Source organism: Suncus etruscus, chromosome 5 (genome assembly GCF_024139225.1).
Source record: "Suncus etruscus isolate mSunEtr1 chromosome 5, mSunEtr1.pri.cur, whole genome shotgun sequence".
Taxonomy (NCBI): domain Eukaryota; kingdom Metazoa; phylum Chordata; class Mammalia; order Eulipotyphla; family Soricidae; genus Suncus; species Suncus etruscus.
The window spans coordinates 37,287,460-37,307,564 of NC_064852.1; the positions used below are offsets into that span (position 1 = coordinate 37,287,460).

The 20,105-nt window shown below is 32.4% G+C and overlaps 1 protein-coding gene across 1 annotated transcript in view; it reads right to left on the reverse strand.

The window, feature by feature from the left end:
• LRP1B (LDL receptor related protein 1B) overlaps positions 1 to 20,105 on the reverse strand; it is a 1,191,264-nt gene that overhangs the window by 544,957 nt on the left and 626,202 nt on the right. The window contains 2 exon segments of the mRNA XM_049772845.1: positions 14,079 to 14,173; positions 15,165 to 15,339. Coding sequence (XP_049628802.1) covers positions 14,079 to 14,173; positions 15,165 to 15,339 — 270 coding nt within the window.

Genomic DNA, 20,105 nt, shown 5'->3' on the forward strand with positions numbered 1-20,105 from the left:
ACTCTGACAGAAAATCATCATTATATCTTTCCAGTCTTATTTATGTGATTTTTTTCAGAATGTTGTTGGTAGATATGGGAGAAGAGGTATTATAATTTGATGATCAATGCAAATGGAGGTACCCAAATTGTGGTTATTCATTTTCTAATCAATCAGTTTTTATCTCATTTTTATCCTTTTTTTTATCACACTTGATTGTGCTCAGAGCATATTCCTAGCTGTATATGCTTAAGGATCTCTCTTCAAGGGGTTCCATGGACTATAGGTAGTGACAGTGATCAAACCTGTGTTGGGCGAGTCCAAGGAAAAAAATCTGACCCCCAACTCTTTGCGTCCCCCATTCCCCTATTTTTCTTTGTGTAAATTGTTAAGAAACTGCACTTAAGTTAGAAAAGTTAAGTCATATATTCTAGACAGCCTCCTATTGAAACAATAATAATTACAATGGTTTTCTATAATACAAAAGTATCAATAAAAGTCAATGAGCAAATTATAGTGTTCTTAATAGACCTGTATAAGTGTACATTTCATCATTCATACTGACAAAAATGAGTAAATTTTACACAGTTAGCGTTCTTTACAGTCTGGAAAATTTTATTTCAGAAAAAGTCTCAGAAAATATTTCTAGAAGGATCTATAAAGTGATACTATGACATGGATTGTTTTTTAGGTGGGGTGTGGCTTATACCTTCCTGTTCTCTGAGATTATTACTGGGTCTCTACTCAGCAATCAGTTTTGTTGCTCAGAAAACTATATGTGATGCAAGTAATCAAAGTTGGGTCTACTATGTACAAGAAAAGAGCTCTATCATCTATACTCTCCAACACTTGTACGGACTCTTTTTTCTACAAGAAACTTTTTATTAAGATAAACTTACTTATCAACAACAACACAATAATTGTGGGGGACCTTAACACGGCTTTGTCAACATTGGACAGGTCAACCAGACTGAAACCCAACAAGAATATACTAGACCTGAGGAGAGAAATGGAAGAAAGAGGCCTAGTGGATATATATAGGACACTCCATCCCCAGAAACCTGGATACACATTCTTCTCCAATGTACATGGGACATTCTCCAGGATAGACTACATGCTGGCACATAAAACATACCTCCATGAGATCAAGAGGATAGAAATTTTGCAGACTACCTTCGCTGACCACAAGGCTATGAAATTATTTGTGAACTCCAAAGGGACTCAGAAGAAACACTTTAACACCTGGAAGTTAAACAGCCTCATGCTCAATAACCAGTGGGTCCGAGATGAAATCAAGGAGGAAATCAAAAGGTTCTTGGAAACAAATGACAATAAAGACACAAACTCTCAGAACTTATGGGACACAGCAAAAGCAGTACTGAGAGGAAAATTTATAGCTTTGCAAGCACACATCAGGAAGGAAGAAGGAGCTTACCTGAGTAGCTTAATGACACAGCTAATAGAACTAGAAAATGCTCAACAAAAGGACCCAAGAATAGGAAGACAGAAGGAAATAACAAAGCTGAGAGCAGAAATCAACGAAGTGGAAACTCAAAAAACAATCCGAAAGATCAACGAAAGCAGAAGTTGGTTCTTTGAAAAAATAAACAAGATTGATAGACCACTGGCAAACCTAACAAAGAAAGAGAGAGAGAGAAACTTGATAACTCGTATCAGGAATGAAAAAGGAGAGATCACTACTGATATGACAGAGATTCAAAGGGTAATCAGAAACTACTTTGAAAAACTCTACGCCACTAAAAATGAGAACCTGGAAGAAATGGATAAATTCTTGGACTCTTATAATCTTCCACGGTTGAAGGAAGAGGATGTAGCATATCTAAACACCCCCATCACCATTGATGAAATTAAAACAGTAATCAAATGTCTGCCGAAAAACAAAAGCCCAAGTCCAGATGGATTCACTAATGAATACTATCAAACTTTCCAAGAGGAACTACTGCCAATCTTGGCAAGACTCTTTCATGAAATTGAACAAACAGAAACACTTCCAAATAGCTTTTATGAAGCCAACATCACCTTGATACCTAAACCAGACAGAGACGCTACCAAAAAAGAAAATTACAGACCAATATCACTGATGAATGCAGATGCAAAGATCCTCAACAAAATCCTGGCAAATAGGATTCAATGCCTCGTTAAGAAGATCATCCACTACGATCAAGTAGGTTTCATCCCAGGAATGCAAGGCTGGTTTAACATCCATAAATCTATCAACATAATACACAACATCAATAACAAGAAAAATAAAAACCACATGATCATATCAATAGATGCAGAGAAAGCATTTGATAAGGTCCAACACCCATTCTTGATCAAAACTCTCAGCAAGATGGGAATGGAGGGAACCTTTCTCAATATAGTGAAGGCCATCTACCACAAGCCAGTGGCAAATATTATCCTCAATGGAGAAAAACTAAAAGCCTTCCCTCTAAATTCTGGCACAAGACAAGGCTGTCCTCTCTCACCACTCCTATTCAACATAGCATTGGAAGTACTTGCTATAGCGATTAGGCAAGAAAAGGATATCAAGGGAATCCAGATAGGAAAGGAAGAAGTCAAGCTCTCACTGTTTGCAGATGACATGATACTCTACTTAGAAAACCCTAAAGACTCTATCAAAAAGCTTCTAGAAACAATAGACTCATATAGCAAGGTGGCAGGCTACAAAATTAACACACAAAAATCAATGGCCTTTCTATATACCAATAGTAATAAGGATGAAATGGACATTAAGAAAACAACCCCATTCACAATAGTACCACACAAACTCAAATATCTTGGAATCAACTTGACTAAATATGTGAAGGACCTATACAAAGAAAACTATAAAACTCTGCTCCAAGAAATAAGAGAGGACACACGGAAATGGAAACACATACCCTGCTCATGGATTGGCAGGATTAACATCATCAAAATGTCAATACTCCCCAAGGCATTATACAGATTTAATGCGATCCCTCTAAAGATACCCAGGACATTCTTCAAAGAAGTGGATCAGACACTTTTGAAATTCATTTGGAACAATAAACACCCTCGAATAGCTAAAGCAATCATTGGGAAAAAGAATATGGGAGGAATTACTTTTCCCAACTTTAAACTGTACTACAAAGCAACAGTTATCAAAACAGCATGGTTTTGGAATAAGGATAGGTCCTCAGATCAGTGGAATAGGCTTGAATACTCAGAAAATGTTCCCCAGAGATACAACCATCTAATTTTTGATAAAGGAGCAGGAAATCCTAAATGGAGCAGGGAAAGCCTCTTCAACAAGTGGTGTTGGCACAATTGGATAGCCACTTGCAAAAAATTAAACTTAGACCCCCAGCTAACATCATGTACAAAGGTAAAATCCAAATGGATTAAAGACCTCGATATCAGCCCCAAAACCATAAGATATATAGAACAGCACATAGGCAAAACACTCCAGGACATTACAGGCATCTTCAAGGAGGAAACTGCACTCTCCAAGCAAGTGAAAGCAGAGATTAACAGATGGGAATATATTAAGCTGAGAAGCTTCTGCACCTCAAAGGAAATAGTGCCCAGGATACAAGAGCCACCCACTGAGTGGGAGAAACTATTCACCCAATACCCATCAGATAAGGGGCTAATCTCCAAAATATACAAGGCACTGACATAACTTTACAAGAAAAAAACATCTAACCCCATCAAAAAATGGGGAGAAGAAATGAACAGACACTTTGACAAAGAAGAAATACGCATGGCCAAAAGACACATGAAAAAATGTTCCACATCACTAACCATCAGGGAGATGCAAATCAAAACAACGATGAGATACCACCTCACACCCCAGAGAATGGCACACATCACAAAGAATGAGAATAAACAGTGTTGGCGGGGATGTGGAGAGAAAGGAACTCTTATCCACTGCTGGTGGGAATGCTGTCTAGTTCAACCTTTATGGAAAGCGATATGGAGATTCCTCCAAAAACTGGAAATCGAGCTCCCATACGATCCAGCTATACCACTCCTAGGAATATATCCTAGGAACACAAAAATACAATACAAAAACCCCTTCCTTACACCTATATTCATTGCAGCTCTATTTACCATAGCAAGACTCTGGAAACAACCAAGATGCCCTTCAACAGACGAATGGCTAAAGAAACTGTGGTACATATACACAATGGAATATTATGCAGCTGTCAGGAGAGATGAAGTCATGAAATTTTCCTATACATGGATGTACATGGAATCTATTATGCTGAGTGAAATAAGTCAGAGAGAGAGAGAAAAACGCAGAATGGTCTCACTCATCTATGGGTTTTAAGAAAAATGAAAGACACCCTTGTAATAATAATTTTCAGACACAAAAGAGAAAAGAGCTGGAAGTTCCAGCTCACCTCAGGAAGCTCACCACAAAGAGTGATGAGTTTAGTTAGAGAAATAACTACATTTTGAACTGTCCTAATATTGAGAATGTATGAGGGAAATGTAGAGCCTGTTTAGGGTACAGGCGGGGGTTGGGTGGGGAGGAGGGAGATTTGGGACTTGGGTGATGGGAATGTTGCACTGGTGATGGGTGGTGTTCCTTTTATGACTGAAACCCAAACACAATCATGTATGTAATCAAGATGTTTAAATAAAAAAAAATTAAAAAAAAAAGATAAACTTACTTAAATAATGTGAGGAAAGAAAAAGAAATACATACATGTTCTAAAGGGAATGTGGGCTTCTTCAAAGTAAAAAAGTTCCCCAAGAGAGACATAAGAGGCAAGCAAGATATGTGCTCAAGGGAGAACAAAGGCTTAACAAGCTGATAATTGATTCTTGAGAGCAAATATTATTGAGACTATTTTCTAAAGTTGTTGGAAAGTATCATCTTATGAGACATGAGATCAATTTACTTTAAGTAGTATGTAAATTTGTATTGAAAGCCAAAAAAAATATGTCCACTAATTCACATCAATCATAGATTTCCATAAACTTTCCATAAAGAAAAAAATTAATCTAAAGAAAACAAAACAGTCTAAAGTACTTCAGAATTCTGCATCAATATGTAAAACAATTTGTATAAAACAGTTTTCTACAGGATGCATTTTAAGAATTTGGTTTATATGGTCTCAGTGAAAAATACAGCAATTTTAAAAGTTACCATGCAACATAGTTTTTAATCTATTTTCATCAGTGCCTATCATGCTCTTAAAACTAGCAGCCTCTTAACTAGATCCCAAACCACATATAAAGAATTTAAACTGATTTAATATAGATAAGAAATCCATGCTATGAAATTATTTACAGTTTTGGAGCACAGGTGGAAATTTTTCCTCCCTGCTGTGTTCTTCTATGTCTTGTGAAATGAATAGTTTAACATCAGATAGATTAGCAGAACAAAGGAAAAACTTATTAATACATGTGAGGCATAAATTAGAGACTAAACTTCTAAAGTATTTGAGAAAACTGTGAGTCTATATCCTGTGCTAAAACTTGGGCCATCAAAAAGAGAACAGAGTTATTACAACATTATGAGGGAATAATTTTTTATGAAAATGTTTTGCTGCAAGAAGGTTTGTGTTACTGTAACACAGGTTTTAATTGATAAAACTCTTCCTATGGATAAACATAAACTTTCAATTCTCTATATTCCTTAATGTAGTAATATCTTGCATCCTCTGGTCTTGATAGACTTATTTCTACATTCTGAGGTAATGGAATAGGCATATTTTAACCATCTTGGTAAGAATATCTCTAAGCCAATCCTATAACTAGAATATTTTAATAGTTAATTTATAGATGGCAGCCTCTGCAATCACTTGAGATAGATCAATGAATAGAATTCAATTGAAGATGGTTTATTATAAAAATAATTTTATCTTTTGATCCTGAGTGAATAACATCTGCAAATAATTTGATAACTTGGTCAATTATCTGTAATATTTCTTTTATTTAATTATTTGGTTTGAGTCTATGTATGGCTATGCTTAGTGCTTACTCTGGCAATGTGCTCAAGATTCCCTCCTGCCAGTTCTCACAGAACCATTTGTGACATGTAAGGCAAGTGTCTTATCCCATATTCTATTTCCCAGATAACTTTGGTGTTCTTTTTTATGAGTAATTGATGAGGGAGCTAATGAGACTAAATGGCGACAATCTGGAGGAATGGAAGTAAAAATAGCAAGAGAAACACATAGACAAATCAATGGGAAAACCAAATATGCTCAAATTCTTCCACTATTTTCACCCTCTGGCTAGTTAATAATTATCAAAGCATTCCACTAAACATAAAAATGCCTTATATGTCTTGAAAAAATGAAGTTTATAAATATAAATATGAGCATTTTTATTTTGTAGTTATTAGATACATTGAACAAATGAAATTCATATACTCATCACCAAAATATGCACTTATTTTATAATGTAATTTTAATCAACTAAGCTACTTTAAGGTTATTTCATAATATAAAAACTTCTCAAGGCCAGAGCAACAATACAGTGGATAGGCCAATGCTTGTTTATGAGTTACTTAGGTTTCATCCTCAACATCCTTTATGTTCTCCCAAGACTCATCACGGTGTTCCCTGAGCACAAATACAGGAGAAAGCCTTGAGTACCACCTCTGGATTTGACCTTCAAACTTCCCATTATAGATTAAAAAAGAGAGTTCATTTCACTTAAGAAATCTATGTCAAAGATCTAAATACTAAATTGTAGATAAACCATATTTTTCAGTAATTACAATCTTTCTAGTTGGAAAGTAATAGTAATTATTTTTAAAAATAACAGAATTTGAGGGGCCGGGCGGTGGCGCTGGAGGTAAGGTGCCTGCCTTGCCTGCGCTAGCCTAGGACGGACCGCAGTTCGATCCCCCGGCGCCCCATATGGTCCCCCAAGAAGCCAGGAGCAACTTCTGAGCGCATAGCCAGGAGTAACCCCTGAGCGTCACAGGGTGTGGCCCAAAAACCAAAAAAAAAAAAAAAAAAAAATAACAGAATTTGAAATAATAACAAGTACTAGAAAGTGATATAATGGTATCAGAGTGTACACTACTATAGAGTGGTCTATGAAGAAAGAAAAAGCGAACTTTAGATAATGATAATTGAATTGAAATATGACTGATAAATATGAAATAAACAGACTCTGGATGATGCATCTGGGCAAAGGAATGTTTAAATTAACTGTTAGGAATATAAAATAATAGAAGCTAAGATTAAAAAAGAAATAATTGGACTAATATAGATGTTTTAGTCATCTGCAATTTCTTTTTGAATATAAATTTTATTAGAAATATGCCTATTTGGGGCCGGGTGGTGGCGCTAAAGGTAAGGTGCCTGCCTTGCCTGCGCTAGCCTCGGACGGACCGCGGTTCGATCCCCCGGCGTCCCATATGGTTCCCCAAGCCAGGAGCGACTTCTGAGCGCATAGCCAGGAGTAACCCCTGAGCGTCACCGGGTGTGGCCCAAAAACCAAAAAAAAAAAAAAAGAAATATGCCTATCTCTCTAATTCATTATATTGCATATAATCAAAACCATTGACTGAAAAACTGCCTTTGTCTTTCTCATATACATGTAAGTTCAGAGTAGAAACTATTGATGGTCTCACACCACAGAGATTGGCGTACATCACAAACAATGAGAACAAGCAGTGCTGGTGGGGATGTGGAGAAAAAGGAACTCTCATTTACTGCTGGTGGGAATGCTATCTTGTCCAATTTTTATGGAAAACAATATGAAGATTCCTCCAAAAACTGGAAATTGATGTCCCATATGATCCAGCCAGCTATAACACTCCTAGGGACCCTAGGAGCACAAATATACAATACAAAAATCCCTTCCTCACATCTATATTCATTGCAGCGCTATTTACAATAGCCAAACTCTGAAAACAACAAAGATGCCCATCAGCAGATGAATGGCTAAAGAAACTGTGATAGATATACTCAATTGAATATTATACAACTGTCAGGAGAGATAAAGTCATGAAATTTTCCTATATATGGATGTACATGGAATCTATTATGCTGAGTAAAATAAGTCAGAGGGAGAGAAATAGATGCAGAATAGACTCACTCATTTATGGGATTTAAGAAAAATAAATGACATTTTTGCAATAATTTTTAGAGACAAAAGAGAGGAGGGCTGGAAGGTCCAACTCACAATATGAAGCTCAACACAAAGAGTGGTGAGTACAGTTAGAGAAATAACTACACTGACAACTATTATAACAGAATGACAACTATCATATCAAAATGAATGAATGAGGGTAGTAGAAAGCCTGTCTTAAATACAGGCAGGGGTGGGGATGGGGAAGATTTGGGGAGATTTAGACACTGGTGATGAGAATGTTGCAGTGGTGAAAGGGGTGTTTTTATATGACTGAAACCCAACTACAATCATATTTGTAATCAAGGTGTTTAAATAAATATATTAAAAATAAATAAAATATATATAATGTTAAAAAAGAAACTATTGATAGTGGATCAGGTTAAAAAATTACACACAAAATATTTTGAGAGATACTTATACTTTATTCTATTAAGTTTATCACAGTTTATGGTTTAATGCTTCTTGAGAATTTTTTAATTTATTTTTTTTGTAAAGTCTATACCTACATGAAAGTATTTTGCTGACTGTTATAAAACATTCACAAGCATTTACAATTTTAAACCTTTAGTATTGTAAGGCACATTAGCATAATGTATATGTATTAATATATCTATATAAGTCATACTAAATTAAGTTGAGAAAAGTCATTTGTTAGCCTCCATTATAAAGTACAATTATATATGTATATATATATGTATATATATATTTAGATTTTGGGTTACACCCAGCAGTGCTTAGGGGTTACTCCTGGCTCTACACTCAGAAATCGCCCCCAGCAAACTTGGGGTACCATATGGGATGCCGGAATTCGAACCACTGTCCTTCTGCAAGGAAGGCAAATGCCTTACTGCTATGCTATCTCTCTGGCTCCATTTATTTATATTTTTAATAGAACTTTTACTTAAATTTTAGAAAACTAGTAATGTAAATCTATATTTGGATCAATACCAACACCATTTATATATATCTCTGATAAAATACAGGTTATTACTTGTGTTATTCATTACTTGTATTAATTTTATGAATTTATATATATACTTAAGTTATTAAAGCAATCTCTAATCTAGGTGGTGTTATAAAGGAATGTTTTATATGTGAGTGCTATCCAAAATTAATTTACTTTAAATACAATTTATTTTGCTTTAACAAATCAGCGAGGGGCTGATGTTATTAGAAAATGATCTTGTTATTAGAAAATGATCTTAAGAAAAGAAATGATGTTTTTCTAAAGAATAAATTTGTTTCCTACCTCCCAAATTTTATATATTTTTGTGGACAGGTCTATTGAACTAAATCTTTGAAATAATTGAATATTTTAGTTATTTTATATGTAAACATATATGTAACATACACATGATATGTTGATATATTTATCTCTTCATCTAGCAAATATTTCCATTAATTACTTGACTTGATTCTGTTTTTGTAATGGAACATTGACATATACACAACACTGTCATTAAATCAAGCACATCCAGTTATAGTCAGCTGATGAATACATTACTGAAATTATCTTTAGAAAAGAAATTCAAAGATTTTAAATAAATAAAGTAACTTAAATAGTTTATTAAATAATAAATAATAATAAATAAATAATAATAATACATTTATGAAATGAATTCCCTACAGTTATGTAGGGAAACAAAACCATAACATGACATATTGTCATAAATAACATAGCTTATAATTTACTATTTTAAATATTATAACTTTGCTCTTCTAAGAAATTCTCAGTCATAAATAATAATAGTTGGTGAGTTACCAGAGACTGATAATACTGATTTTTTGTTTTTATGTAATTTAAGTATTTTTATGAAATTGAAATTATTTTCAAATAAAATAGCATTCCTTATGTTATGAGTATTCCATTTCAAGGATCTTTCTTTACCATTACCAAAGACAATAATTACTAAATTGGTGTGTATAATTCCCTTAATGTTTGTCAACAGTTTTATAAATTAGCATGCACAGAAACAATATATTAACATTATGATATATTTAATTTTGTAATTATAAAAGTATTTCACATTGTGGCCCATGCTAGCCTATAACGGTTTGATCTCCTGGCTTCCCTTATCGGAAGCTAGTAGCAATTTCTAAGTGCATAGCCAGGAATAACCCCAGAGCGTCACCAAGTGTGGCCGAAAAACAAACAAAACAAAAAATTTCAGATTATAGTAATAATTCCATAATAAATCTTGATATATATGAATATATATGCACATACATATTTATATATATGTAGTACTTCAAAACACTGGTTAATCTTTAAATACTTTTAATGAAGAATTAGGCTTTTCCCAAAATTTTAATCAAATTATTTAATTGAATTTTCTTGTATTTATTAAATTGGTCAAATATATAGATACATATAAATATGTAAATAAATATTAAAATTTTAAAACAATAAACATATCTTTTAAAATAATATTAGGTTCATATCATTATCCCCATATTATTATAAAGTTGAGTGTTAGGCAATGTAAAAGAAATATTTAAAATCACAGCACATATTCAAATCTAGACCTGTTTTTGATTCCAAATATCCTTTTCATTGACCAAATTGTCACCCAAACACATCCTAAGGAAAGTCTTACGTAAAGGTAAAAATTGTTAAATGCTGATCTAAATCTTCACTCCCTAAAATCATTCTCTCTTGTATACAGTGCCTCAAATATTTAACTTCATAAATCAGAGTGGCAGTTAAAGATAATTAAGTCAAAGTAGATGTTAAGGACTAATCGACATGAAAGGGACATTCCTTTGGGAAGATGTGGCAAAGTTTAGAGATTGGGGAAAATTTGGATTACTTTTTTTTCATGTATGTATCATAATAATATCTATGTCAGATAATGATATAAAAAGTATATAATTTGATACTAAGCTTCTATAGTTTGGAAATATAAATTGTTAAAATAGTGTTAAATTTGCACACGGACTAAATTCTTTATTTAACATTATGGACATCATCAGTCTTAGATTTAATTGCATTATTAATAAGCTATAAAATAGCAAGTAGCAACATTTCTCTTCTCTTAAGGAGGGAAGAGAAAAAGGAAGAAGAAATATATATAAAACTTGTAACAGCAACTTATAATTAATATATGTATATATGCATATAAATTATAGATTATATGCATGTATTATATAATTTAAATTTTATTATATATAAATATACACTTTAAAATTATATGATATATCGCATACAATATATCATTTAGTTTATAATAAAATATACATCATATATTTATTGTATCTTATATTGTATATTGGGAAAATATACATATATAACTTGTAAGAACAATTTATAACACATATATGTTTACATACATATAAATTGCTTTTACAATCTCTTCTTATCAGGTCTGGTATAAAAATATTCACACTGACATTTTCCTCAACAAGCAAGGAAGCACAATGTACTTTGATGAATAAAAGCAGCACTAAACGAACATTAATGTGTTCAAGGTTACTGAGTTAAATTTACTTAATGAAATCTAAAATGATTTAAGTTATTTGTTTGCATATATTTTTTTCTTAATATTTTTCTTTCCCCACCTTTTGCTTGGTTCACTTACTTTTGGGGGAGTCTGAAGGCACACCTACTCCTGCTCAGGGCTTACTTTTTTTTCCTACACTCAGGAATTACTCCTTTCTAGGGATTCATATATGTTGCCAGAGATTGAATCAAATTCAGATTTGTGCAAGGCAAGCACCCTTATTATTTTGTCCTATCTCTTTAGCCCAACAAAGAAAGGTGCCTCTAATAATAGCCACATCGTTACTCATTTTTCTTCATCCAATCCCTATTAGAACTTTTTTAAATACATATTTTATTTTGATTATGTATATGATGAGCAGAAGTACTACCAGCAAACAGTAACTTGCTCAAGGTCACTGAACTAAATTTATTTAATGAAATCTGAAATAATTTAGGTTCCCAACTCATTGAAGAAAATAAAAGTGTTAAATTAATAACCAGACCACATACAAAATTTGATAATTAAAATGAGTTTATTGAATAAATGAATATCTAATCACAGATCATATTTCACAATATTATTTAAAATGTAACTTCCAATGAGGTTGTGCATTATTTTCAACAAAATAGTACATCTTGTAAAAGTTGGCATTTAAATTTATATTTAATTTATATTCAGAAATGAAAAATAACTGATATGGGACAGACAAAAATTATTATTGTACTTGAATTTCTATTCAATAGTTAAATATATCTGGTGCATAATACCTAAAATAATAAAAAAGTAGGAATAGTAAATCTTTAAATTTATTTTGAGTAGGAAAATAGATATTTATTATTAAAGATAAGGTTTTCCTCAGTAGAAATAGCATATAAGTTAATATTATGTATAACTTACTATATACATACTACAATATAAGCACATTATTTTCTCATGTTATTATTGTATAATAGCTTTTCATGCTATTTTGAACAACTCCAGATAAGCCCCAGTTGAATTGTTTTAGTTCAAATTAAGACTTTTATGTTGGGCCTTATCTTATTAAGAGTTTTGTTTTTATCATCTTCCCCACCAAAATATTAGCACTCCAAGTTACTTTTAATTTCAAACACTATATTGAATTTCAATTGTATATCAAATCTTGAACAAACAGTCCAAAGGAAAAAAGCTGCATAAGTATCATTTTGTATTATAAATTTTTCTTTAGTAATTTATTCTATAGATTTAGTCTCTATTCAAAATTGCTTTTTAAAATATTGGTGAACCTATTCTATTATTGAGCCAATAATAAAAAATGAACTTTAAGTACATCCATACTACAAATACTTGCATATTTCTACAACTAATCAAAATGCTAAAATTGTTTATGTATCATTATGTTTCTGATCAGATAGTTAAAATATACAATATTCAACCCAATGAAAAATTTTAAGTGAGGCTAACGCAGGGCTAAGGCACCCTAATTCCTTCCTAATTCCTATGCAGAGTTCAGTAGAAGAGCTCAAATCTGCAAACTACTCAGGCCCTGATCAAGTATATTGGGTAACCATAACAGATCATCTAGTCCTGGAAATCAAACCCAGATTGGGTGATCAGTGAATTATTGCCCTACACTTCAAAGCAATGGTTTGATCATCTATTGCTTTTTCTACCATTTCACATTTTATAAAACATAAAAATCAAATTTTATATTGGATTTTCTAAAAGTACCATAGATAACAAATAAATAACAGGATAATTATGGTCGTTAAAATTGAAAAACACTAGAATTGTTTCAATTTAGGAAAGTATAGTGTAAGATTTAGTTATTTATGGACAAACATGTCACATATTACCTTCTGAAAGAAATTTTGTTACTAGTATTTACAAAGTTATTTTTTCAGAAGGTATGGGTCAAACTTGTTTTTCAGCCTTTGAAATTTTATCTAATGTCTTGTGATGACTGACATAAGTAGAATGACAAACTAAAGTCTGAAGCAGAATAAATGAAAAATAAACATTAATTAACATCAAATTGTTATAACTGCAAACAAGACAAAGCAAAGAAATCCATAGTGCATTTTTCACTGTAACATGTTAAAGATTGAAATGAAAATAACAGATCTTTACTCATTATAGAAAGTTTTAAGTCTTACATTTAATATGCAGAAAATTCCATTATTAAAAGGATATATATTTATATACACATATATATTTGGGGGAAGAAGGATAGGGTGCTGTTGAGACACAATTGCTGTTTTATACTTGGGGATTGATCCGGGCAGTACTTAGACAAGGGGAAATATTTAAATCCATAACTGAATGGATAAGTATTTTTATCCATAAAGTCTCTTTATTAACTTTATGCAAACCAAATGGGTTTATATATATTCATAAATTTCTTAAGTAATGTATATTATTAATCTTTGATTTTTTCAGTCAGAAAATCTAAGATACATTGTGCAAGTACAAGTTTGTTATATTAAATGTTATTTTGTAATAATAATATGAATTAATAATAATACGAAATAATATGAAAGTAATACTCACCAATTGGTTCTTTTTGATTCTGAAAGAGAATCTTGCTATTAGTGCCATCCATGTTGGCCATGTTAATTGTGTTTCCATCTGTCCAGTATAGTTTTCTTAAGTCAAGAGATATAAATTAAAAATATTAGATGTAGACTTGTTTGCTGACTAGAAATGAATTAAGAAGCATCAATGTATATTATTGTATGTATATTGTTTTCTTTCAAAACTGTTTCTATTTAATAAATACTGCTGACATTACTAGCATATATAGCTCTGGCAATATATCCTCCACATTTTATTTTTCCTGTCATTGAAGAAAAAACATTACATTTCCTTTTTTCCCCAATATTTAAAGTAAATATTTGACTATAAGAATAAAATATTTCAATTTAAATGAATCAGAAACATTGTATTCCCTTGAGTTGAAGAAATTAGAAACAATACAAGGAAACAAATCATTTCAATCATTCCTGTTGAAAACATTGGGAGAAAGAACTTCCCTTTAGCTCTGCACAGGCTTTGTATTTGAGTACACAATGGCATAATGGCTAGGTAGATGACAGGAAAATCTATTAATCCAATTTATTCAGCAGATACTATATCAGTTACCAGATGAAGTAAATATACTGTTCACATTAGATTCAAAATAATGTCAGTTAAGTTCCCTTGAATCTGTGTCCTTTTAAAAATTTTCTGAACTCTGGAGCTGAAGTGATAACACAGCAGTAGGCCCAGTATGTTGCGGTCTGGGTTTGATCCACGACGTCCCATATGGTCCCGGAGCCTGCCAGAGGCAATTTCTGAGCACAAAGCCAGGAGTAACCCATGAGTACCACGAGGTGTGGCTCAAAAATGAAAACAAAAAAAATTTTGGACTCTAACACCTTAATATTTTAAATTAATTGAATCATACTATAATATAAATATTATATTATAAAAATAATATTTATAATGGGTTGATTCAAAATGTTCATATTTGCATTCATTTTTCAAGTGTTTGATGCAGGTGACTTCTGACTTATATAATGATTTAATATAAAGTCAGGATATATTTCAGTCAGTGATATTTTTGAAAAACTGAAAAATAAAATAATCATACTTTACCCACTGACTGGGTGAGCTGCAAGACACTGTGGTTTATCGATCCCATGGATAATTGAGGTTTTCAATGAGCCATCAAGTCGTGCCACATTAATTTGTGTTTCATCAAATTCTGAGCTAATCCAGTATAAATTACGTGAGATCCAATCCACAGCTAGCCCTTTGATGCTCTGAATATCTGTAAAACAGGAAGGAGAAAATTAAAAGTGAATGCAGCTTCTCATTTTTTTTTAGGTCTCCAAGTCAGTTATTCTGTCTCAGGGAGAATTTAATTTACACTTTAATTTGTTAGCTAAAATTGTACAAGATTGTAATCTCATTCCCTTATCAGCCCTTCTTAAGGCATGAATAATCATTAATGTTTTACTGCTAAGCCATTTGAAAACCTGAAGCACAATTAGCACTGAAATTACACCAACAGTCAATGATTCACCAATAAAAGCTTAAAAGCATAAACAGGCAAGAGTCCTATGGGCCAAGGTGACCACAATACAAATTACAGTAATAGCTTCTCCAGTTGGTAGCACATCCTTCTAGTTAAGAGAAAGTACTTGTGGGCCATAAACAAATAGGCAATTTTATGTTTTAAGTGCCAATTTGTTACTGGAATGTAATAAAACAATTCAACTCTTTTCAAAGAATTACCAGAGTTGAACATCTTTCAAAACTGAAAATTAGTAGAAATGATCTGAGAAATAAAACCAACAACCTTTTTTAACAGTTCCTCATCATTGAATTTATACAAATGGCTGAAATATAATTATTTCAATTCATTACAACAATCATCATTCAGTAACTCAGTTATTTTTTTAAAGTTAATTTTTTTACATTTCTGCTTTTTTTAAGAATAATTTTTATTTTGATCAAAGTGGATTACAAATCTTTCACAGTAATATTTTAAATACATAGTGACATTGAATCAAGGGCATTCCCACCACCAATGTTGTCCTCCCTTCACCCCTGTTCCCAACATGCATCCCAGAGTAACTCACTTTTGATTATTTAGTCGTCTTTAAAAAATGATAGAATTTAGGCTTATATACAGTGGCGTGTTTTAAAAATACAAACTAAAATTTTAGAGGATATTAATGTATTTTAGATGATCTATAAGAAAGTAAAACATGGGGTCAGAGCGGTAGGGCATTTGCCTTCATGTGGCCGACCCTGGATGGACCCGGGTTCGATTCCCAGCATCTCAAATGGTCCCTGGAGCCTACCAGGAGCAATATGGGATGCAGGGGATCAAACTCTGGTTGGCCACATGCAAGGCAAATGCCCTAATGCTGAGCTGTGCGATTGTTCAGGCTCCTCCAAGAGCTATTTCTGAGCTCAGAATCAGTAACACCTGAATCTTACCATATGTGGTCCAAAATCCCAAACCCAAAACAACCAAACAAAAGAGGTAAAGGAGACCAATTTAATCCCCAGTTTGTTGTTTTTCATTATCTTAGATTTCCCTTTATTTTATGAGATAGCATAGATTCCAGCATACTTAGAACTAATCAAGAAAAAATAAGGGCTAAATAAACATGCATATGTGGTGCAACATCTACACTCCCTCATAGCCCTGCAGCTCCCTTAACACCAGCAGACTCATCTAAACAAGTATAGTTGTCCATGTCTTATTTTTAGCCTAAAGACTAAAAATAAAGAAAGTTATCCTAGCTATTATTAACTCTCAGCCAAGCTATTACTTTCCTTAGGCTTGCAGATGCGAAGTTTTTTGTTCCCCAGAGGATCAATAAATTTATTGATCACTCTAGCATCCACTTGCCTAAAACCTTTATTTTTTAATGTTGCTTTGTTCTCTTTCTCTCTGAAGACGCCTTCTTTTTAGGTCATGCAGAAAAAATGGTTATATTCCTCAATATGAGTAATATGAGTCTCCCACATTACAACCTACTAGTATGTTGCTAATGATGTTCTTAGTCATCACCACATTGCTTATCAATTGGTAGATTAGTCCCTTGAGCTTCAATAGAATTTAGATTTTCTTATGTCTAGCCAGTATTTTCAAATTTGTGTTCAAGACATCTTAAAATTGGTCAAAAACTTTTAAAATGATGACAATTGCAAAACAACTTGGTAGGGTACTAAGATTTGGTCAGTTCATATAAGCTCTCTTGCATTACAGGTGATATTCCTGAGAAATACCTGGAAAACACCAAGGCACTACTACTTACTTCCAATTGAATTGCAATCTACTTCCACTTTCTCAATTTTTCAAAAATGTCACCATGAAAGATTTTCCTTTGAAAAACAAAGGTCCTTATTTCTAAGAAATTGTCAACTAATTCATTAAAGAATAGAAACTCAATGGGCTGGAACAATGGCATGAATGGTAAGGCATCTGCCTTGCAGGCGCTAGCCTAGGATGGACCACGGTTCAATCCCCCAGCGTCCCATGTAGTACCCCAAGTCAGGAGCGATTTCTGAGCACATAGCCAGGCTATGTGGGTGTGCCCCCCCAAAAAATGATAGAACTCATGAGCCATACTGATGAGAACCTGGTTGTTCCATAACAGCTGCAACTTGAATGCTCAATTCTTAATAATGTTTCTAAATAACTATTAATCATAGAATCCTTGGAACATCATTTTTCAGATTTTCTCATTCAGCACTCACTCGCTATAAAATTATCTTTCTCTATTAACTTACCATTAAGTTACTTAAGTAACCATTAAGTTTAAGTAAATAACCATAAAGTTACTTACCATTAAGTAAGTAACCATTAAGTTATTTACCATTATGATGTTCTAATGTTGAACTATCTTCATTTCTCAACACAAATACATGAAACTCACATTTATTTTATTTTAATACATTCAGATTTTTCTCTCAAAAATACTAACATAAGTCTTTGTAAATATAAGCTTGCGTTACCTGATGTTTATAAACCTAACTTAAAATATTTAATCCTCCATCACGTTTTCTTTTTAGGTTTAATTGGTTTCTTAGAATACTGCTGTATTAAGAAAATTTAGGTTCATATTCCAGATTGGGTGCTCAAGCTTAGTCATTAATCAATGTATTTAAGCATTTTTCAACTTTATTTTTGAAAATGGTGCTAGTTATAGATAAGATACTTAGGATTCCTATGAATATTAAAATGAACCTATATATATTAATATTTATGTAAATTTGAGAACTTTGTAAATTTCAACTTCATTATTTTTGCATTAAATAGGAGTTTCTATTATCAAAATAATAAAATAGTATATTTCCTCTAAAATACTTTCTTTTCGAGTTTTTTGGGGTGCTATCTCAGCTGCTGTAATGTCTTATTCACTTGTGATTGACTGATAATCATATCAACTAAATACAATTTTGTACTTAATTTAGAAAAGCAGCAATAAATAAGGTACCAATACCTACAGAGTTCTAATCATTTTTAAGTCTATGCTCTCTTATATTTTTTTTTCTGTCTTCACTTTTGAAATACTATCCAGTGTTTTCCTCTTTCAAATTATTATTCAGTTGCTTTAATGTTATTTTTCTGACTAGAGAAATCTGGAAAATTACCACTGCTTGCCGAAGAGGCATAATAGTTTCCAATCAACCAGTGTTGCCTAAATTACTAAGTGCCACTGTAACTATTTGGGATGCTGGATATAGAACTGAGTCAGCCAGTGCAAGACAAATGCCCTACTCATAGTTACAACATGTAAGTACAAGACATACAATGTAAGTTCTTTAATGAAACAAATTAATTTCAAATTATGTCTAGAATTTTAAATAGAGCCATGAAGAAAATATCTAGTGTAAGGACTTGGTCTTGTTGTAAGCAGGGGCATATCTAAGCAAAGAATGAGGCAATTTCAATTTAATAACATTTTTTTTTTTTTTGTGGTTATAGTCAGGTGTTGCACAGGGCTTACTCCTGACTCTTTAGTCAGGATTTATTCTCTAAAGTACTCATTACTCAGATGTAATGATAGGGAGAGGACCTGGGTTGGCTGCATGAAAGGCAAGTGCCCTATCCAGTGTACTGTTGCACTAAATCTCAATTTTAATTTTAATCTTTGCCTTTTTCCTTAGATAGTTTTGAATTATCAACTTTATGTTGATATATATATACAAATATATACAAAATGCATATATTTACCATCACTAATATATAAAAATGATTACTTTAAAAACACTGGTAAATTTACCATGTGGCAGATAAAAATGTTAGACATGTATTACTTTTAAAAATAGAACATTTCTTATATTCTGACTCAACTCTAGTTTTCAAGTCAGTTTATTCAAGACCTCTGAGATAAGTTCTTAATAGGCCAATTTTCCATTTATATAAACTCACTTCTTAACTAAAGTAGATTAGATATTTTGATAGCTCTACAAAGATATAAAATTCCCCGGAGCATAAAACATTATTTGAAATGCATCGATGAAAATATAAGATAGGAAATCTCTCCATCCTAAGGTCTTACATAAATGTAATATTATGTAATTTCATAGTAATGCTACAGATGAAGAAAAATGATATATTGAAGCTGGTATATATAAGGAAAAAACTTGTAATGAGAATCTAGACTAGAGATTAGTTTTATTGTTGTTTTTTTGTGCCACATCCAGTAGCTCAGGGGACTCTATAGGATTCCAAGGATCGAACTAGGTTGGCCATATACAAGGCAAATGCTTACTCACTGCGTTATTACTTCAGCCATAAAATTAGTTTTTCATTAATATTTAGTGCCAGATATTTATTCCTAAATTTCACAAAGAACCAGAAGAGGAATATAATAATTCTAGTTCTATTCCAATTAATAATCATCAATAATTGGTGAGCGGGGGGAGAGCTTTAATCTTAAGAAGAATTGGTTTTTATTGGTCTGTTTTTGGATTTTTGAGTCACACTTGTCTTTCCTTAAGGTTTATTCCTGGCACAAGGATCACACTGGTGATGCTCCAGGGACCATATGCATTATCAGGGATTGAAGC